Source organism: Lithobates pipiens, unplaced genomic scaffold (assembly GCF_037356315.1).
Source record: "Lithobates pipiens isolate NorthernLeopardFrog02 unplaced genomic scaffold, aLitPip1_a1.2 Scaffold_28, whole genome shotgun sequence".
NCBI classification, from domain to species: domain Eukaryota; kingdom Metazoa; phylum Chordata; class Amphibia; order Anura; family Ranidae; genus Lithobates; species Lithobates pipiens.
In genome coordinates this window covers 8,624,808-8,644,021 of record NW_027507789.1, presented here as the reverse complement: position 1 = coordinate 8,644,021, position 19,214 = coordinate 8,624,808, and the positions used below count along the sequence as shown (strand labels likewise).

The window sequence follows — 19,214 nt, the reverse complement described above, 5'->3', positions numbered from 1 at the left end:
TTTTTTATTTATTCCTTTTTTTTCCTTTTTTTTTAAGGAGTTAAAAGTTAGGGGTTAAAGGTTGTATATAGTTACATAGTCTGATTGAAAAAAAGACACAAGTCCACCTAGTTCAACCAATAAATGGTTATGGTTAGGGGTTAATTTATTACGTTGAACGAGGGGTACAGTAAAGGTAAAAGATGTCCACCAGTCATACTCAGCCTTAGGACCATAATGCGTTTTGAGTGAATTTTACGTCGTTGAATCATATTATTCTACGTCTGTGTTTTATTACAGATGGCAATATTTTCACTCATCAGAAGATAGACGATGACAGGAAGTGGAAATCCACCGAGGATATTGACCAGGGCCTACTGGCCCTTCCAGAGTCCGATCCTTGCACCGTGAGCGGCCGTGCTCTGTGGAAGCAGCAGGCCCGGACCATAGCCAAGCTACATTTCCGCAACTTGTACCGAGACCGGAAATGTGTCCGAAACGTGTGAGTATTTATCTGCTGAGAGATAGTAAGGAACACCCAAAGTAAAACCTATGGGGTGGGCTAACCATGTTAACGGATCAATCCAAAAAAAAAATGTTTTCGCTTTTTTTGTTACTTCTCTTGGTTGCGCATTTGCTCTGCATCCCATATTCAGAATCCCCACTCTTACCATTTGCATTCAATGCTAGGGAGAATCCATTTAAAGGAGTGTGAACACCCTGAGTTGGGTTAGATGCCCAGAACTCCAAAGTGAGAGAAAAAAGAGCCAGAAGCTAAAGAGGGGATTTCATACCACTGGGATCCCTAGTAGATAAAAACACCTTTAGCTGACCCATTGCCACGGACATCAACATTTATGTGAAATGTTTTTGGTTGGACTTAGTACTTAGCTGGCTATTGGTCTGAGTAGAAACTTAAGATCCCCAAGTTCCTTATAAAGGAAATGCATGATTGCCTTGTGACTTCCTCCCTTTGCCTTGCAACTCTTCCTGCTGATGCCTGAGTCCTTCTTTTGGCCAGTGAGTCTACCCATCACATTCCTAGCTGTTATGGTGCCCCTTGGCAGGTGATGTGGGCTCACCCACAGGCACAAGGTCTTGAGTGCCAGGTGATCTTCAGCAGAGCTCTTGAAGGTGTAACCCTAGTGGTACCGATTTTCTTTGGTTCAAAATGGCACCAGGAGGTCTCGGTCCTCAGGATCACCCCACCAATGGCTGGTATAGCTATGATGCAGAGACTGTTCAAAGTGAAAAAGACAGTAGAAGAAGAGAGTAATCTGGACTGGACAGGGGTAATGACAGGCAAGAGAGCATCTAGGACCAGGCAGAGGTCATGGCAGGCAAGAGAACTTCCGGGCCCAGGCAAAGGTCATGGCTGGTCAGAGAGCAGCCGGGCCCAGGCAGAAGTCATGGCAGGCAAGAGAGCAGCCGGGCCCAAGCAGAGGTCATGGCAGGCAAGAGAGCAGCCGGGCCCAGGCGAAGGTCATGGCAGGCAAGAGAACAGCCAGGTCCAGGGAGAGGTCATGGCAGGCAATAGAGCAGCCAGGTCCCAGCAGAGGTCCTGGCAGGCAAGAGAGCAGCCAGGTCCAAGCAGAGGTCATGGCAGGCAAGAGAGCAGCCAGGTCCAAGCAGAGGTCATGGCAGGCAAAAGAGCAGCCAGGTCCAAGCAGGAGTCCTAGCAGGCAAGAGAACAGCCAGGTTCAAGTAGAAATCAAGGCACTTGGCAGACAAAAGAGTAGTCTGCTACAGCCAGGGGTCATAGCAGGCAATAGAGTAGTTAAGTCAATCCAGATCAGCAACAAGCACGTAACTAGCAGGTAAGTATTTTAGCTCCTTAGCTCTCAAGTAGCTGGTGAGAAGACACCGCACCTACAACTTCTAAGGCCAGAGCTTTAATACCCTTCTGGTAAGAAGACACAAACCCAGCATTGTTACTGGGAACTGTAGTCTTGGCAGAGATTCTGAGAGTACCATAACACCAGTCAATAGGAATGTGTGGGTAGAAGGGTGAGATGCGGTTGAACAGAATGTGTCTGTGTTGTCCCTTATAAAGCTCCCTGGGATCTGAGGCTACTTTGGTGTTAGAAGTAAAAAAGGGACACAAGGGGGCGCCAGCTAAGTGTACCATTAATTAATGTTTTATTAGCATAAAACAGCCAAATGCAGACTCGCATGACCGTAAACAAAACTGGCTTATCTGCAGCAATATACAGTATGCTAAGGTTACAAAAGGTTACAAAAATTATTTTACTAAAAAAACTTCATAAAGCGAGGCATGATGCCAAAACATTCTGAAACTAAATGTATTTTTTCACACTTGAAATCCTTCTGTTCCTTCTCTTCCAGGTGTCTGTCTTTATTCCTTTTCCTGGCTGCCCAGGTCGCAGTAAACATTCTTCACTGGTACAACCACAAGCATTCCGTCCCCATCAAACTGTCTCCAGATCTGTATTTCCTGCGTCCAGGACAGAAGAGTCAGAAGGACCTCACCAGCCTTCTTATCCAGAGCTCCACAGGTAGGCGTTGGATCCCTGATGTCACTTAAAGGGGAATACCAGGCACAGCACAACAATTAGTCATTTATATGTAATGTCAAAAGCTGCATGCCCACATCCCCTTTATTTAGTTGGATGCACCTTTTGGAAGAAAAAGCTTTGGGCTTGTAGCAGGAAATAAACTTATATATCCAATAAAGTCTTGTTTTGGTGGGTTCAAAATGCCAAGGAACCCTTACACACAGTCACCCTTACCCATAGTGACCCTTACACAGTGCGGTTTATATGCACATCCACACTGTGCTCTAATCCTAGAAAAACACACCAGAACATTCAGTAGCTCAGTAGCAAATTTTTAGCTTTTGCTGTGAGGGTTGAGGTTCCACAACTTCTTCCTAAGTATTGGTCCTTTAGTGTGGTTTGTCACCTTAGTGACCAAAAGCAAGGCTTGAACAGCAGAAGAGGGTGCTGCCAAGCTGTTGCAGGAATGTAAACCACATGGCTACCAAGGATGGGTGAAAACTTCACCACCAGTGGCTCTTGGTAAACCACCCTAATAATGTTCTCCCTTCTCCTCTTTCGCCAGTGTCTATCGATGACCCACCATCGTAACGTTCTCCCTTTTCATTTCTTTCCACTGCTTACTGTTGGTGGACCACCATAATTTCTCCTTTCTCTTCCTTTTCCACTGATGCCTCTTGGTGCACCATCGTTATAAAGTTCTTCTTTCTCCTCCACTTCCACTGGTGCCTTTTACTGGACCACCAGTGTAATGTTCTCCCTTCTCCACCTCTTTCACCAGTGCCTATTGGTGGACCACTGTAATAATGGTTCTCTCTTCTCCTCCCCTTCCACTGGGGCCTCTTGGTGAACCACCATAGTAACGTTCTCCCTTCCCCTCTTCTTCCACCGGTGCCTCTTGGTGGATGACCATCATAATGTTCTCCTTTCTCCTCCTCTTCCACTGGGACCTCTCAGGGGACCACTATAGTAATGTTCTCCTTTTCCTTCTTTTCCACCGGTGCCTCTTGGTGGACCACCATAATAATAAAGTTTCTCCCTTCTCCTCCCCTTCCACTGGTGCCTCTTAGTGAACCACCATAGTAATGTTCTCCTTTCTTCCCCTCTTCCACTGGGGCCTCTTGGTGAACCACCATAGTAACGTTCTGCCTTCCCTACTTCTTCCACCAGTGCCTCTTGGTGAACCCCATAGTAATTTTCTCCCTTCTCTGCTTCCACCAGTGCCTCTTGGTGGACCACCATAATAATGTTCTCCTTTGTCCTCCTCTTCCACTGGGACCTCTCATTGGACCACCATAGTAATGTACTCCTTTTCCTTCTTTTCCACCGGTGCCTCTTGGTGGACCACCATAATAATAAAGGTTCTCCCTTCTCCTCCCCTTCCACTGGTGCCTCTTGGTGAACCACCATAGTAATGTTCTTCTTTCCCCCCCTCTTCCACTGGGGCCTCTTGGTGAACCACCATAGTAACGTTCTCCCTTCCCCTCTTCTTCCACTGGTGCCTCTTGGTGACCACCATAGTAATTTTCTCCCTTTTCTGCTTCCACCAGTGCCTCTTGGTGGACCACTATAATAATGTTCTCCTTTCTCCTCCTCTTCCACTGGGACCTCCATAGTAATGTACTCCTTTTCCACCAGTGCCTCTTGGTGAACCACCATAGTAATGTTCTCCTTTCTCCCCCTCTTCCACTGGGGCCTCTCGGTGGACCACTGTAATAATGATCTCCATTCCCCGCCTCTTCCACCGGTGCCTCTTCGTGGACCGCCATAGCAATGTTCTCCCTTCTCCTTCTTTTCCACTGGTGCCTCTTGGTGGACCACCATAGTAATGTTCCCCCTTCTCTTTCTCTTCCACCAGTGTCTCTTGCTGGACCATCATATTAATAAATAATTCTCCTTTTCTCCTATTTCTGTCTTGCTGACAATGATTATATTTAACACAAATGCAAACTATCCATCGTAAAGCTTCCACCTTTTCTCTCCGCAGGTGCCAGTATAATTGACCACCTGCACAGCCAAAGAATAAAGGTGGAGCTGATGAACGGGACCGACTATATGTCTGTCGCTCCTCACAGTGGCGGTTTGGATGTCATCAGTTCAGGAAAGGTAGGAGGGTGTAAGTAGTGAGTAGAGTACAGCATACGCCGCATTTATCCAATCACTGGTGGGAAAATGTGAAGTGGGCCAAAGGAAGCATCATATTTAATTCAGCTCTCCCCCTATATAGACTTTATAGACCAGAACAACTTTCACATTTCCCATGTAGGCCTCTTTATTTGGCGATAGTTATTAAGAACAAACTAGGCTTTCCTTTGGCAATATTACGTTGTAATTATTTTTTTTATTATATATTCTATAGGCATAAAGACATAAAAACAAAACAAAAAAACATTAAAAAAATGTTCTGCTTTGAGCGCTCGTTTTTTTTTAAATTGTTTTACTATAAAGAAAATGTATACATTTTATTCTATAGTGTGTCCTATGTAAAATTACATGACAAAAATACCAGGAATTAGGGGGGCGAGCAAGCCACTCCCACAAATCACACCAGGCCACATGCCCTCAACATGAGGGGGGGGGGGGGGTGCTTCAGGATCCACCCCAAAGCATCTCGTCCCCATATTGATGGGGATGAGGACCTCATCCCCACAACCCTGGGCTGTGATTTTCCGAGTCTGCAGGATGGTTTTTGACAAGTCCTTTATTAAAAAATAAAAAATGAAAAAAACAATGCCCCCCCCCCCCCCCATGTAAATCCATCGTCAATCATGACACCTGCTGCACCGCTGGACCCCAAAAAGAAAAAAAGCTCAGCCGTCAGCTAAGGCAAACCTTAAAAGGGGGTGGGGCCGACTTGGGACACCGCCCCCTTGTGATGTTGCCGGCCCAGCATGCACCGGTCGGTGATGTCACAAGGGGTGCGGTGTAACCAGGTGACGAAGGCCAGGTGGCTGCGCCCTTTCCCGGCCCGCTCCTTAGCAACCAGCTGTTCACTGTGCCCTGATTGGGAAAAGCTTTGCCCAATCAGGGCTTAAAATGCACTGTGCCGCCCTGCAAATTTGGGTGTTTCCCCCGAAGGGGTGAACAGGCGATGTTCGGTCTGAACTTTTGCTCGGCCTGAATGAAAGAATAAATACAATAGACAATAGATTGTTACAATGGCTAAGAAAAAAAAAAGTTGTTAATAATAGTAAAAAAAAAAAAAAAAATGCTGGAAAATTATAGCTATGAAGATGAAAGAATTGAGGGGGATTGAGGTTAAGACTTTAAATAATGACTGTAAAATAAAAAATTTTTTTTTTTTTTTTTACTTACAACATTCCTTTAACCGATGCCATATGCAGATAAAAGGTCACAGCTTATGATCTGCATATGAATGAAAGAGTAAATACAATGTAACAATAGATTGTGTCAAAGTATTACTGTAACAATAGATTGTTACAAAGTGACATTTGCAGGTGTCATTTTACACAGATTTGGCGGCATTTTGGCAGTGTGCAAGCAATTGCTCTAAACCCACAACACTAAAATCAGTCTGTATATGCAGTAAAGTATGCTTGTTATAAAAGGCTGTTTGATCCTGCCTTCTCTGATCCTCCCCCTTTTCTACTGTCCCCAAACCATCTCTTGATAGAACAGAGTCTTGGAGTCACTCTGCACATGCTCAGTTTGTTGCGAATTGCTTAAGAGTTTTTTTTGGTTTTTTTTTTGGCGTGTGCATGTGAACAGCATCCAGACAGAGGGTCAGGAGTCATGCAGCCTCATAGGACAGTCAGAGGAGAATAAAAACTCCTCCTAAAAGCTTTAACCAGACACTGATAGAAGTCACAAGACTGCTATATTCTGCTGATAAAAATTTTTTATTTAGCCGTTTATATTTATTAGAATAATAGCATTACTATGTTCTGTGTACTGTGGGGTACCAGATATAATAAATGCAGGCTCCTGGGTTTAGTAACACTTTAATAATGGTGGCATAAAGTCAGCTGAATGTAGGAGATACCTTTGTTGAAGTTCTTTTAGGACTGATCTCCTACGTTTAAAATTCTCAAATGCTTAAAGTCCATCACCATTTAGACATACAATGAGTAAGGGTTGGATCCTCTGTTCTCTGTCCCCCCCCCTTGGGGATATTTCCTCCTATCACATGACTTATTCCAAGATGGAGGATATGCAGTTGATGAAGACTTAAGGGGCAGAAGTTGGGCGTTCACTCAGTGCAATAGAAAAATCTTCCATTGACAACTGGAATGCGAAAGATGAAATCTGGTGAAAGGATTGCCTTCCTGTCCTAGTGACACCCCCATCCCTTATTTCTAGTCTTGGTGTCACTGGGTTGAATCTCTGCCCTCCTGTTCAGTCCTATAGAATCTGCATCAGTGCATTTTACAGATAATGAGCAGAAACGATTACGGCACATCTAGAGGGGTCATCACTGCACCATCTTGTGTTTGTGTCTTCCAGTATTTCATCTATGAAGTCGTGTTCAATAGTACCATGGTGCACTCCCTACCGGTCCTCATTAACACCATCAGTAACACTCTGCTGAGACAGCTGCATGTCAACGAGAGCATCCAAGTGTGGAGCAGCCCTTTCCCCAAGGTGAGAGCTCATTCTAATACGACACGCCTGAACGGGTGCCATTTTTAAAGGCCATTTCCCCAAAAGATGTATTTTAGTTGCAGGTGAAGCCTGGTGGGTTGAGTAGGCTCTTGCTTCTTATGGGTTTTGAATGCTGCAACATCGCACTGCCCCTCCTATAATTTCTGATTCTGCTACTGTCCACCTGGGAACTTTGGGTGTTCCCACTTTTGTGTGTCTCAGCAACTCCTGTTACATTCTCCATAAAACGAGACCACTAAAAAAATCCACCAGGGATGGTGGGAACAGCTCATAATGGGCACAGCAGGTGTACAGACCCGCAAACTTAGCACAGGGATGGTAGCAACCCTTATAATGGGCACAGCAGGTGTACAGACAGGGTAAATCAGTACAGGGATGGTGGGAACCCTAATAATGGGCACAGCAGGTGTACAGACACAGGAAATCAGCACAGGGATGGTGGGAACCCTAATAATGGGCACAGCAGGTGTACAGACACAGGAAATCAGCACAGGGATGGTGGGAACCCTAATAATGGGCACAGCAGGTGTACAGACAGGGGAAATCAGCACAGGGATGGTGGGAACCCCTCATAATGGGCGCAGCAGGTGTACAGACCCAGGAACTCGGCCCATGTATGGTATAAATCCCTGATAATGGGCACAACGGGTATACAGACCCCCAAATTAGCACAGGGATGGTAGGAACCCCTGATGCTGGGCACAGCAGGGGGAACAGACCCCGGAACTTAGCACAGGGATGGTGGGAACTTCTCATAATAGGCGCAGCGGGTGTTCAGACTTGGGAACTCAGCACAGGAATGGCGGGAATCCCTCACAATGGGCACAATAGGTGTACACACTTGGAAACTCAGTGCAGGTATGCTGGGAACCCCTTATAAAGGGTACAGCAGGTGTACAGACATAGGAACTCACACATAGCACATTAGTCAAAAAATGACTCCTTCAACTTCCCCCTCCTCTGTTGAGAAGGCCTTGTAAAGTTTCAGTTAGAGAGAGACAGTCTGTAAGTAAACATGCCATGCCTTCTCTTTAGAAACCCAACAGTGCAGCTTCAACTCAAAGGTTTTATATAATTATGGAGCTCCGCAGTGAAGACTGTACTATTCTCGTTTATATATCAATGAAATAAGCCTGATTTGCATGTATTGAATAAAGATATTTTCTTCTGCTCATGAGAGCCATTAAATCACACTTATAATAATTGTATATTTTATGTCTTCAGGAATACTTAGATGTATCATACAAGATCACTCTGTACTTCCTGGTCATATATCTGGGAATTTTAGCTGCTGGGATGTTGCCTTATTTTGCCATGGAGAACATCTACAACCATAAGGTAAGAGCTGGTATGCTGTTTGCCCAGCTTCAATACCCATAGACCCTTCGTGCCATCCTTTCCGTAGTTCTGTAGTGACATTGTTCCTGGTACTCTGGGTATCGGGAGCATGTGATTCTGTCCTCTTCCTCCCACAATGCAGTGTTCAGAACCAATTGCCAGACACCAGAATTGCCATATGGGGTCAGAGGGAGAGTCCTTAGCCCTGTGTAAGCTCAAAGCAGAATGACTTAGAGCAGGGATATGCAAATAGCGGACCTCCAGCTGTTGCAGAACTACAATTCCCATGAGGCCTAGCAAGACTGACAGCCACAAGCATGACACCCAGAGGCAGAGGCATGATGGGACTTGTAGTTTTGCAAAAGCTGGAGGTTCGCTAATTGCATATCCCTGACTTAGAGCATACGTAAGGTTTTTGCTCCTCAGGATTGAACAGAAGACGAGTGTAAGGGCAATTAGGTCAACCTGTTGCTTTTCTCTTATTAAACAATTCTGCTAAAATGTAGCAACCCCTCCCTTAACAGGAAAGGAAACCCCCCCCCCCCCCAGAGAAGGGGCAACTGACATCACCCCAGGTTGAATCCTTGACCGCAGTGGAGAAATTCAAGAATGAAGAGTGCCAGTCACTTTAGTCTTTCCAAGTTTTTTTATTCCTCTGGCTCACAGGGAGAAAGGGTTAGGTCAGTGATGGTGAACCTTGGCACCCCAGATGTTTTCGAACTACATTTCCCATGACGCTCCACTACACTGCATAGTGCCAGAGCATCATGGGAAATGTAGTTCCAAAACATCTGGGGTGCCAAGGTTTGCCCTCACTGGGTTAGGGTTTCAGATACTTCTTCTGAGGGCAAACCTAATCCCCCTTTAGCAGGACGTCTCTCCCTGGCCCTCCACTTTGGGTGCTGTATGCTCCTCCACCAGTCAGGGCAACTTGAGGAATCTGTCCTAGTCCTAAAGGTCTATTGGCCTAGATCTACTGCACACACTTCCCCCAAAACTCTTCAGGCCACTCCCCAAATACGAAATAAAGTCCAAACAGGCCAATAGTGAAAAAATTCTCCGCTCCACGACAGTCTGCCTCTTCTTGCCCCTCCCCCCTTCAAAAAGGAATGTGCTGGTCCGGTTCACAGCCATTGAAAACTCAAATGGAAAAAGGTGGCTGACTGCACACTAGTGCTTGGAAGATCCAGAATATCATTTATTAGAAGTGACCCATTGATAGAAATATTACAGACACTCAAAGATAGGAGCAAACGTTAACAAATTTCATGCTGGAAGTGCTTAATCATAGTCTTTATGATTGAAGTGATTGCAAAAGCTCGCTTTAAAAACAAAACAAAAAAAACAACAAACATGTTATACTTACCTCCTCTGTGTAGCTGGTTTTGCACAGAGCAGCCCTGATCCTCCTCTTCTCGGGTCCCTCTTTGCTGCTCCTAGCCCCTCCCTCCTTTCAGTGCCCCTCAGCCAGCAGCCTGTTACAGGTAGTCACCCATGCTGAATCATATCTCTGTGTATCCATTCAGACACGGAGCCCTGACCTGGCCTCGCCCCCTCTCTCCCCTGAGTTGCTGACTGACTTTGATTGACAGCCGCAGGAGCCAATAGCGCCGCTGCTCTGTTTCAGCCAATCAGGAGGAGTGTACTGGAAGGCTGAGGGGATCGTGGACATTGCTGGAGAGAGAAGGAGCTCAGGTAGGTAATTAGGGGGGTGCTGGGGAGGCTGCTGCACACAGAAGGTTTTTCATCTTAACCACTTTCAGACCGGACCATTTTGCTGGTCAAAGACCAGACCACTTTTTGCGATTCGGCACTGCGTCGCTTTAACTGACAATTGTGCGGTCGTGCGACGTGGCTCCCAAACAAAATTAACGTCCTTTTTTTCCCACAAATAGAGCTTTCTTTTGGTGGTATTTGATCACCCCTGCGGTTTTTATTTTTTGCGCTATAAACAAAAATAGAGCGACAATTTTGAAAAAAACGCATTATTTTTTACTTTTTGTAATAATAAATATCCCCCAAAAATATATAAAAAAAACATTTTTTTCCCTCAGTTTAGGCCGATACGTATTCTTCTACATATTTTTGGTAAAAAAAATCGCAATAAGCGATTATTGATTGGTTTGCGCAAAAGTTATAGCGTTTACAACATAGGGATAGTTTTATAGCATTTTTATTAATAATTTTTTATTATTTTTTTTTTTTACTAGTAATGGCGGCGATCAGCGATTTTTATTGTGACTGCGACATTGTGGGGGACCCATCGGACATTTTTGACACATTTTTGGGACCATTGTCATTTATACAGTAATCACTGCTATATAAATGCAGTGATTCCTGTGTAAATGACACTGGCAGTGAAAGGGTTAACCAGTGGGTGGCAGTGTAGGGGTTAAGTGTTCCTAGGGGTGTGTTACTAACTGTGGGGGGGTTGGGCTGTCATTTAGTGTACACTGATCTCTGCTCCAATCACATGGAGCAGAGATCAGCGTCACTAGTTGCTAGGCAGAATGGGAAAATGTTGTTTATACAGCATTTCCTCCATTCGGCCGCTCCGTGAGACGATCGCGGGGATGCCCGCGGCGATCGAGTCCGCGGGTCCCGCGACCGGACTCACGGGGGCCCCGACCAGCGCGGGAGCTCGCCGCCGGTGGCGCGCTCCCGATGGCACGGTGGCAACGAATATTGGACGTACATGTACGCCAATATGCCTGCCCATGCCATTCTGTCGACGTACATCGTCGTGCGCTGGTCGGGAAGTGGTTAATGTATAGAATGCATTAACCGGTTCCCGACCAGCGCACGCCGATCTACATCGGCAGAATGGCACGGGCAGGCAAATGGGCTTACCTGTACGTCCCTTTAAATTTGCCACCCTGCCATCGGGAGCGCGCCGCCGGCGGTGCGCTCCCGTGCTGGTCAGGACCCCCGTGTGTCCGGTCGCGGGTCCCGTGGACTCGATCGCCGCGGGCATAGCTGCAATCGTCTCACGGGGCGACCGAATGAAGAAATGCCGTTGTAAACAGCATTTCTCCATTCTGCCTAGCAACTAGTGACGCTGATCTCTGCTCCATGTGATTGGAGCAGAAATCAGTGTTCACTAAATGAAAGCCCAGCCCTCACAGTTAGTAACACTCCCCTAGGAACACTTAACCCCTACACTGCCACCCACTGGTTAACCCCTTCACTGCCAGTGTCATTTACACAGGAATCACTGCATTTATATAGCAGTGATTGCGGTGTAAATGACAATGGTCCCAAAAATGTGTCAAAAATATCCGATGTGTCCGCCACAATGTCGCAGTCACAATAAAAATCGCTGATCGCCGCCATTACTAGTAAAAAAAAAATTATTAATAAAAATGCCATAAAACTATCCCCTATTTTGTAAACGCTATAAATTTTGCGCAAACCAATCAATAATCGCTTATTGCGATTTTTTTAACCAAAAATATGTAGAAGAATACGTATCGGCCTAAACTGAGGGAAAAAAATGTTTTTTTATATATTTTTGGGGGATATTTATTATAACAAAAAGTAAAAAATTATGCGTTTTTTTCAAAATTGTCGCTCTATTTTTGGTTATAGCGCAAAAAATAAAAACCGCAGAGGTGATCAAATACCACCAAAAGAAAGCTCTATTTGTGGGAAAAAAAGGACGTCAATTTTGTTTGGGAGCCACGTCGCACGACCGCACAATTGTCATTTAAAGCGACACAGTGCCGAATCGCAAAAAGTGGTCTGGTCTTTGACCAGCAAAATGGTCCGGTCTGCAAGTGGTTAAGATAAAAAAAAAACTTCTGCCTTTACAACTCCTTTAAGCACTTACAGCATGAAACGCGTTAACGTTTGCTGCTCTCTTTGAGTGGCTGTAATGCTTTCATCAATAGATCACTTCTATAAAACAACTTTCAGATCTTCCAAGTGCTAGTGTGCGGTCATCCACCATTTTCCATTACAAATATTTATACCCCCCCCCCCAGCATGCACCACTAGCATCAAACCTACTAGTGGATGGTGGATATAAATATTCATAATGCAAAAATGTTATACCTCCCTTGCCTATTGCCCCAAGTGCGAGTGACACCCAGTGGCAGCAACTGGGAACAGCAGCAGCCCCGTGCTTTGAGGAGAGTAAATTTACTAGTCACCTCTGCTTAAGGCAGGGTGGCTACATTAATATTTCTTATGAGGAAGGATGGTTAGTCTCACCTCCCCCTTCCATTCCATAATGTGTTTTTCCTGTTTTTTTTTGTATCTGTTGGTACCCCAAGTCTATATCCATTATACATCAGCAGTTAATGGATTGATGTTACATGTCCATCTCTTTACACCAGGTGAAGGCCTACACCCAGCTGAAGATGTCGGGCCTCTACCAGTCTGCCTATTGGGTTGGACAAGCTTCGGTGGACATGCTTTTTTTTCTGTTGATTCTCTCCATCATGCTGGGGATTTTGTTCATCTGTAATAAGGGGATTTCGCTTTATGTGGGAACTTTCGTCACCTTGGTGAGCTTCTGTATTTCTTGCCTTCTGTCCTATACCGTGAAATCTCATTGTCCATTCAGATATTGTATGTTTATATTCACTGGAGGACTTGACGGGCACGCCGCCTTTAAAGCTGGCCATACACATACAATTTCATTAAGAGATCAAACTTTTTTTATTCCCTTTTCTATGGTCAAAATCTCAAGGGATGGAAGACATAAATTGGTGGCTTCGGTCAACCGCAAGGAGATGGCATCGAAACTAGCTTGATTGAACAAGGGGGAAAAATCTGAGCACTTACTATAAGATTGTCCTAGGTTTTTCTCCTTTCCATTTCAATTGGATTGCAATTTTCCTTTATTTCAAAAGACTTTATGGAAGCTGTCATTAAACCTATTCCATAGACAGAAATGTTGGTGCTACCTAAAATTAAAAGTGTATCTAGATTGTGTTGCAGACCCCGCTGGACTGACTGGATTGGTCACTGGTCCTGAGTGGGTATTCGTGTGGGCAAAAAAAAAGAAGAAATGTCTTCCGGTGGATAGCGCCCAGTGATGGATGATGACGATGGGCCCTCTTTAGGATTGGACTGCTGTCTTTTCTGTGTGACCTCAAGACCGTTTCAGCATGTAGACTTAGATAAAAAAATAAAAGAGCGCCCGGAGTCCAAGAGAAATGTGACCTCTAAAATATGGTTTGTGGGCGATTATTAAAAATTGGCAACATGTACATCAAGCCTACGTGTTTCGGGGGGGGGGGGGGGAATAGACTCCCCTTCTTTAGGGCTGTTTCTGAGTACTATTTGGTGGGAACAATTCCCATGAGCGGTTATGTTGGATCAAGGTGTTATGTTGGATCAAGGTTTATGAATGGCAGGAGCTTTAGTTGTATTAGGTAGCAATTACCCTGAAGAGGAGGGGAGTCTGTTCCCCCCAAAACACGTTTGGCTTGATGTACATGTTGCTAGTTTTTAATAAATGTTCATAAGTCATATTTTAGGAGTCCCATTTCTCTGGACACCGAGGCGGTTCTTTTCTTTTAACCTTTATCTTTTTAAGTCTACATGCTAAAACGACGCTAAGGTCGCACAAAAAAAGGCAGCAGCCCAATCTCCGAGAGGGCCCATCACCAAAATCCATTACTGGGCACTTTCCACCAGAAGGCATTCCTTCCTTTTTGCCTACACAGATTCCCACTCGGTTTAGAATTCGCTATTGACCGAGTTCTGGCTGTCAATTAAACCCTTGGCTAAATGGTCCATTTCTGGTGATTCAGAACCCAAAGCTAGTTTCTTTATTTTTTTTGATCTTTCACGATTCATTTTTGCAATTCCTGGTAGAACGAATGTGAATGAAATTGACATGTCTGTGGCTAGCAAAACCAAAAAATCTATGCTAACAGAGTTGCCAAAAAAGGTTTACGCCCAGGTGGGGCGTGAGCCGTGTCCCTCAATGAATATCGGAGAAAAGGAAATTCCCCACCAATCAAGCAATGCTTTCTATTTCAGGTCTTCTGCATAATCGGCTATGTTCCTGCAACGGTGCTGCTAACCTACGTGGCTTCCTTTATGTACAAATCCATCAGTGACACCCGGCAGTGGTGGTCCATTTTCTTTTCTATGGTATGTAACATGGGCCATGACTAGGTGACTTAAAGGGGGATAGATACTGTATTTTCAATCATCTTAAATATCAATTACGTTCTATCATTGTTATGGAGTTATTATATAAATACAGTGACTCTATATGTTTATGGTAATATTGCATTGCTTGTTCTTCCTGTTTCCTTTTCTTTCCTTTGACCTGGATGTAATTATATAGTTCAACATGACTCTTCAGACTAAGCCCTTGTACACACGATCGGAGATTCCGTCGGAATGTGTCCGATCGGAGCGTTTTGTCGGATATTCCGACTGTGTGTGGTCTGCATCGGACTGTTTCCGTCGGACCAAATTTTCCAACTTGCCGGAAATATTTTCCGACAAAATGCTCCGATCGGACATACTCCGATCATGTGTAGAGAATTCCGATCGGGACAAAGTGCCACGCATTCTCAGATCAAATTCCTACATCAAAGCTATTGGCTACTAGCCTGAATGTAGTCCCGTCGTAACAAAATAACATCATCACGTTCTGAACGATCAGATTTTCCGTCAACTTCGTCCGACCGTGTGTATGCAACAGTTTCGGACAAAATCCGTCGGACAAAATCCAACGGATTTGGTTGGCAGAATGTCCGACCGTGTGTACAGTGGCTAACAGCTTGCAGTGTCTTCATTTCTATACATGAAACAATCATGGGAATATTTTTTCAATAATTTTTAAAGTGTATATAAACCCTCACCTTGTAAAGCAACCCATTCAATTTAAAATATATTTAAAAACATTAAAAATACCCTTTTAATAAATGTATATCAAATTCAGTTTCAAAATTGACTTGGTCAAGTATTTAAAATTAAAAATTACAATTTTTAAACTGAACTGCGTGTACCTTGCTATTTGGACCATTAAATGAAAGAAAATCTAAATTATAATATTTGGCAGTTTATATTTAGATACACCTTTCCTCCTAACGCCACTAACCTTCTAAAGAAACGAGAGAAGGTGTATTTAAATATAAACTGCCCAATTTTAAATCCCAAGATAATTTTATTTAATGATCCAAATAGCAATAAAGGTACACAAAATTCAATTTAAAATTAATAATTTGTGTTCCGATAAAAAAAAAAAAAGAAAATTTAAATGTTTCATTTTAATTTTAAACACTTGCCATTGTCAATTTTAAAGTGTATTATGTGTACATATATTGCTGTTTGGATCATTGAATATAAACATATCTTGGGCTCTAATAATTGGCAATTTACTGCATATTTAGTTACACCTTCCCTCCTAATGGCGCTAACCTTGTCAAGAGTAGAGGGAGGGTGTATTTAAATGTAAACTGCCAACTATTAGAAACCCAAGATATTATTATTTTATTTAGCAATAAATGTATACAAAATAAAGTTTAAAAATTGACTTGGGCAAGTTTTTAAATAAAAATGACTAATTTTAAACAGAATTTTGTGTACCTTTATTGGTATCATTAAATAAAATAAAATCTTGGGTTCTAATATTTGGCAGTTGATATTTAGATACACCTTCCACTGACCTTTTAAAAAAAAATAGGGACAATGCATTTAAATATAAACTGCCAAATATTAGAACCCAAGATATTTTTATTGAAATGATCCACATAGCAATACACATACACAAAAATTCAGTTTTAATTTTGTCATTTTTAATTTTAAATATACTTTCCCATGTCAATTTTAAACTGTACTGTATATTGTGTACATTTTTTTTGCTATTTGGATCATTGAATAAAATCATATCTCGGGTTCCAATATTTGGCACTTTATATTTAATTACACCTCCCCTCCTAACGTCACTTACCTTGTAAACTAAGGAGGGAAGGTTTCATATAAACTGCCAAATATTAGAACCCAAAGATAGTTTTATTTAATGATCCAAATAGCAATAATGGTACACAAAATTCAGTTTAGAATTTTGTAATTTTACATTTTCATTTTAAATACTTTCCCAAATCAATTTTAAAACTGTGTATTGTATACATTTATTGCTATTTGGATCATTAAATAAAATAATATCTTGGGTTCTATAATTTGGCAGTTTATGTTTAGTTACACCTTCCCTTTTAATGCCTCTAACCTTGTAAAGAAAAGATGGAAGATGTATTTAAATATAAACTGCCAAATATCACATCTCAAGATATTATTTTATTTTCCAAAAAGCAATAAAGTTGCACAAAGTTCAGTTTAAAAATGTTTAATCTTAAATTTTAATTTTAAATACTTGCCCAAGCCAATTTCAAACTGTACTGTATATTGTATACATTTTATTTCTGTTTGGATCATTAAATATCTTGGGTTCTAATATTGGTAATTTATATTATGCTAATATTCCAATATTAGAACCCAAGATATTTATGCCAATATTAGAACCCAGGATATTTAATGATCCAAATAGAAATAAATGTATACAATATAAATATCCTGGGTTCTAATATTGGCATACATATCTTGGGTTTTAATATTGGAATATTAGCTAAATATAAATTGTCAATATTAGAATCCAAGATATATAATGATCCAAATAGAAATAGATGCCAATATTAGAACCCAGGCTATTTATATTGTATACATTTATTTCTATTTGGATCATTAAATATCCTGGGTTCTAATATTGGCATAAATATCTTGGGTTCTAATATTGGAATATTAGCTAAATATAAATTACCAATATTAGAACCCAAGATATTTAATGATCCAAATAGAAATAGATGTATACAATATAAAGTACAGTTTGAAATTGGCTCGGGGCAAGTATTTAAAATTAAAATTTAAAATAAACGTTTTAAACTGAATTTTGTGTAACTTTATTGCTTTTTTGATAATTAAATAAAATAATATCTTGGGTTTCAATATTGCTAATTTATATTTAGCTACACCTTCCCTTTTTTCTTAACAAGGTTAGCGGGAGCACTATCTGGAATTGTTAGAGCTTTGCCTGATGCAAATGGCCCGGCTTTTCGGCATCTACAGAGCATTAAAAACTAGGTGTAGATGTATCTAGTTGCCTAAACTTTCCACCTGCCAGAAATATATATATTTTTTTTGAAACGCGTTGTTTATACAGTAGTTCAGGGAAGCTGGTTTCTCGCTATAAATGTTATATTTCTGAACCGTTAGTCACCTTCTTTTTTCCTTCTTCTTGGTCCTTCAGATGTGTCTGATCACCATCACCACGGTCGAGCTCGTCTCTGTCATCGGCAACGATTTGATATTTACCCTCTGCCACGACCTGTTCTCTTTATTTATCCCCATCTACCCCCTGATTGGATGTTTGATCTGCTTCCTAAAGGTAAGAATGGAGTGGGGTTAGGCAGGTTTGGCTCTTCCGATTCTTCAGATCTTGATATTTATTTGATGACCAGCAGATGGTTCCTTACCAGAGCCACCCTACAGCTCCTGATGGAAGTAGACAGGATATGCTAAAGTCTGGTATGACTTCATTGGTTGTTGGTGCTTCCATGAATTAGCCATAAGGTTGGCGGGATGCTTCCTAACCACCGATCCTCCCATCACCCTCCATCAGCTGTCATGGTATAGGACAGTGATGGCGAACCTTGGCACCCCAGATGTTTTGGAACTACATTTCCCATGATGCTCACCTACACTGAAGAGTGCATGAGCATCATGGGAAATGTAGTTCCAAAACATCTGGAGTGCCAAGGATCGCCATCACTGGTATAGGATAAGGCTTGCGGCCAATGGCTGTAGCAGTAGAGAGAGAAGTACTAGCGGGTATTAACCAGAGCTCCTAATGGTAGAGATGGGTTTTGCTGCATGCTAGTACCAGGTCGAGGTGAGCAAGCCGGGGGAAGGTATCAGGTAGGGATCAAGCAGGAGTGTAGTCAGTAAACAAGCCAAAGGTCAGTAGTAGCTAGATGGGTTCAGATGAAAGCGCAGTTGATGAACAAGGCAGGGGTCCTTAACGAGTGGCAGTGAAGATAAGGAGAGCAGCAGAAATGCAGGGATTGTTTTTTTTTTTCTGTTTTCTATTTCAGAAATCCTGGAAAGTTTCAGGGGATGAAAACAGCTACACACAACTCGGCCGGGTGTTGGTGGCAGTTTTATCTGTAAGCAGATCTCTTATGTTTTATGTATTTAATGTTGGTATTGTAACATTTTAATTTATTTAATTTTTTTATGACTCCTGTTGGGGTCATATTTTCTTAGTGGTATTTCATATCTGTATTGTAGCCACCAGAGGGCAGCAGACAGTGCAGCTGTTTTTGTCTTTGTTATTAAAGTATATCAAAGTCTGGCTACACCCCAATTGTTTTCTTTTCAGTTTTGGATAAAGTTGGAAAGAATTCAATTTTTTGCCTGTTTTTTTTTCTGTCTGTGACCCCATTGGGGAGAATTTCCCTCCCTTTTTGACCCTGTGACACCCATGAAAAAAAAAAGAAGAAAGGTGCAGTAGTCACCAGGCCAGCAAAGCACAGACAGTAATAAAAATGTGTCAGAATTTATAATCCTTCCCCACTTTGCTAAAAATGTGTGCTTACTTCCTGTCCCAACAGGAAGTGAGCTTTCTCCTTCCTGTCCCAACAGGAAGTGAGGAGAAATCTCCCCAGTAGAAAACGGGTGATGATGACAGCTTGCCATAGGCTCTAACCAACCCTCACTCCTTCCAGAACAAAAATA

The 19,214-nt window shown here is 42.5% G+C and overlaps 1 protein-coding gene across 3 annotated transcripts in view; it reads left to right on the top strand.

The window, feature by feature from the left end:
• Positions 1-19,214, top strand: part of ABCA5 (ATP binding cassette subfamily A member 5) — a 175,782-nt gene that overhangs the window by 130,764 nt on the left and 25,804 nt on the right. For all 3 annotated transcript variants that reach the window (XR_013263453.1, XM_077458668.1, XM_077458667.1), the window contains 9 exons: positions 280-481; positions 2,326-2,495; positions 4,483-4,601; positions 6,960-7,097; positions 8,343-8,456; positions 12,794-12,964; positions 14,451-14,564; positions 17,728-17,865; positions 18,572-18,643. Coding sequence is in view for 2 of the 3 variants with exons in the window: in XM_077458668.1 (XP_077314794.1) it covers positions 280-481; positions 2,326-2,495; positions 4,483-4,601; positions 6,960-7,097; positions 8,343-8,456; positions 12,794-12,964; positions 14,451-14,564; positions 17,728-17,865; positions 18,572-18,643 (1,238 nt within the window). In the remaining variant the exon portion in view is untranslated. The remainder of the gene's footprint in view (positions 1-279; positions 482-2,325; positions 2,496-4,482; positions 4,602-6,959; positions 7,098-8,342; positions 8,457-12,793; positions 12,965-14,450; positions 14,565-17,727; positions 17,866-18,571; positions 18,644-19,214) is intronic.